This window comes from Hippocampus comes, unplaced genomic scaffold (assembly GCF_001891065.2).
Source record: "Hippocampus comes isolate QL1 unplaced genomic scaffold, H_comes_QL1_v1.1 scaffold22, whole genome shotgun sequence".
NCBI classification, from domain to species: Eukaryota; Metazoa; Chordata; class Actinopteri; order Syngnathiformes; family Syngnathidae; genus Hippocampus; species Hippocampus comes.
This window is the reverse complement of record NW_017806175.1, coordinates 8,060,635-8,063,168: the sequence shown is the minus strand read 5'-3', so window position 1 is coordinate 8,063,168 and position 2,534 is coordinate 8,060,635. Positions and strand designations below refer to the sequence as shown.

At 39.7% G+C, this 2,534-nt stretch overlaps 1 protein-coding gene across 1 annotated transcript in view; it reads right to left on the bottom strand.

Moving 5' to 3' along the window:
- The window catches only part of plin3 (perilipin 3), a 4,762-nt gene extending 2,981 nt beyond the window's left edge, over positions 1-1,781 (bottom strand). The window contains exons 1-3 of the mRNA XM_019896953.1: positions 1,649-1,781; positions 431-509; positions 24-225 (exon numbers count right to left, since the gene is read on the bottom strand). Of these exons, the coding sequence (XP_019752512.1) occupies positions 24-225; positions 431-487 (259 nt within the window). The 5' untranslated portion in view covers positions 488-509; positions 1,649-1,781. The remainder of the gene's footprint in view (positions 1-23; positions 226-430; positions 510-1,648) is intronic.
- Between the last annotated feature and the right edge of the window lie 753 nt (positions 1,782-2,534).

The following is a 2,534-nucleotide window of genomic DNA, read 5'->3' as shown; positions in this document are numbered from 1 at the left end:
CCCCCCCCCTTATTTAACCCCACACCTACGTTGTGGTTCAATGATGTGCAAAAGAGGCTTGGATCCGGTGGCGGCAGCCGCTCCGAGGGTTCGCACGCCACTTTCGGCCGCATCCATCACTCCCTTCAGCATGGGCACGCTGTCTTTGGTGCTCGTGTAAGCGTTGCAGACCGCTCCGCAAGCCGAACTCACCAGTGGCAAATTGCCGACTCGAGAAACAACATTCTAGGGTATATGTAAAAAAAAAAAAAAAAAAAGTCACAAAAACACTAATGCACAGCTTTTGTAAATTTGGTTTTAGGTCACGGTGCACCTCACCTGTTGCTCCCCGTTAGCTGCATCTGCAGCCTGATTCAAAAAAAAAAAAATGTCACAAAAACACTAATACATAGCTTTTTAAAATTTGGTTTTAGGTCACGGTGCACCTCACCTGCTGCTCCCCGTTAGCTGCATCTGCAGCCTGATTTGTCTTCTCGCTGTCTGCCATTGCTGTGACTCCTGAATTCAATCTGAAAAGAAGTATGAATGAAATACATCATCTGGAACAGTTCAGGATCAATGACTATTATGTAAAACAGTGAAGTTAAGTCGGCCAGCACTGCCGATTCAAAAGCAGTATTTTGGTAAGAGCGAGTTTGTTTGCGATCAGGGCAATTGTCAAAAGTGCATTTGCCTTATCACACCATAATTGCAATCGCGCTCTGTCATTGATGTGGTCAAGGGTGATGTTCTCCGCCGTTGCTGACATCACCCAGTGCACTCTGACTGCAAAATGTCATGTTGTTGCACCATCTTGGTTGGGCAACATGTTGCAACAGGCACTGTGTGATTACAAGTTTTATTACAAATGTGACTCCCTGATAAACTCACTTGAGAGGAGTTCTCAAGAAACTCTGCACATGTTCGACGGGAAGGCTGTTATCACTGACAGAAACAAGAATACTCCACCAAACAACACAAAATGAGCCTCATTTGACCTTTTAGAGGTTTTTCTGTAGTCTTGTTTTGAAATGAACTGCGAAGAAGATTATGATCTGTGCAAACGACCTTTGATTTCTATGGACCAACTGGCATATCAGCAACAAACTGATGAGTTACCTACAGTAGTAAAGTCGTGTCACAACGAAAAGCAGCATTTTTATAACAGCCATCCCTTATCTAAAATAGTGTTTCCCAACCTATAGTGAGCCATGGGAACCATTTTAGCCCTGTTTTTTTTAAGTGCTCGATAACTCAGTTTGAATGAACTAATATTCTTCGTCCTTCCTTTAACGTAGAGATTGCGGACGTCAAATAGTCCCCGAAACAGGGCGCAGTGTCACCACAGTAGTGACTCGGTAGCTCACTTCTCTTGCACTTTCTGAATGACGAACTTTACCCCAGATGACGAATTCACTATGAGTCAGTACGTTTGTCAGACATGTGATTTCGGATGGTTTAACAAAAGAAAAAAAAACAATTATTCACAACTTCTCACAGACTCGAAAAAATTAACACAATTGAGACACTGTATTGAGTTCGCGGATAGAGTTTATAAGGGCACGTGACGTCAATTTAGCGAGTTTAGCAACATGGCGGTTTAAAGTTAAAAGGCAGGTTGGTAGAAATGACAAGAACGGACCTTTCGAATATAAAAGGCCGAGTTTACCTGTTGCTCGTGGTGGTGGGTTCCTCGTGTGCTATTCTGTCCCGATAAGTTGGAGACGTTTGTTTTTGTCTGCGACAAAATTCTCCACTGGACCACTCATCGTGACCTCGTGACTTACTCCCAAAGAAGGCGGAATCAAGACTACGCTATGAACTTTTGACCAATCAAATCACAGCGTTAGTGTTTACGTCAGTCATCAGGAAAAACTACTGGTAATAAGACCCCGCCCACTTTGAACTTTTACTCGCTGCGTCTTTCAATGACGTCAGATTAGGAGAGCTTCGTTCAAACGTTCTTAAATCCGTTTATCATCACAATAATTGTAGATCATCAAATTCAGCATCATGTTTTACAAATATTTGGGTACATATATTATTTACAACAATATGAATTCATGTATTTCAAACTAATTTATTTTCAAAAATGTTAAACATTCATAAATGAAATATTTTGATATTAAAGTACTATCTATTTATTATAGGTTAATTCAATTACATTTTTATATTATATTAAATACATTTCTCTTTGAGAGATTATAATGACTAAAAAATGAATCCATCGTTTTAGTAATTATTCAAATATTTTCCACTGCGACTGATTGAAAAAATATTTTAGATGCTCACAAATTATTATATTAATAATCAATTCACCTGTCAATTATTTTTCAACTAATTGATGAATCAGATAAAAAAAAAATCTCCAAATTTCCATCCTTGAATTATACAAAAACAGGACATTGCACACAGGCTGGTCGCCAGTTGACTGAATACTGCAAAAGGACAAGCAAGCAAGCAAGCAAGCTTTTTATGATCAGCCATCAAAGGCATTGATTGGCACATTATCGGTCGCGGATCTCGGATTACACATTTTCACACAATCGGGACAA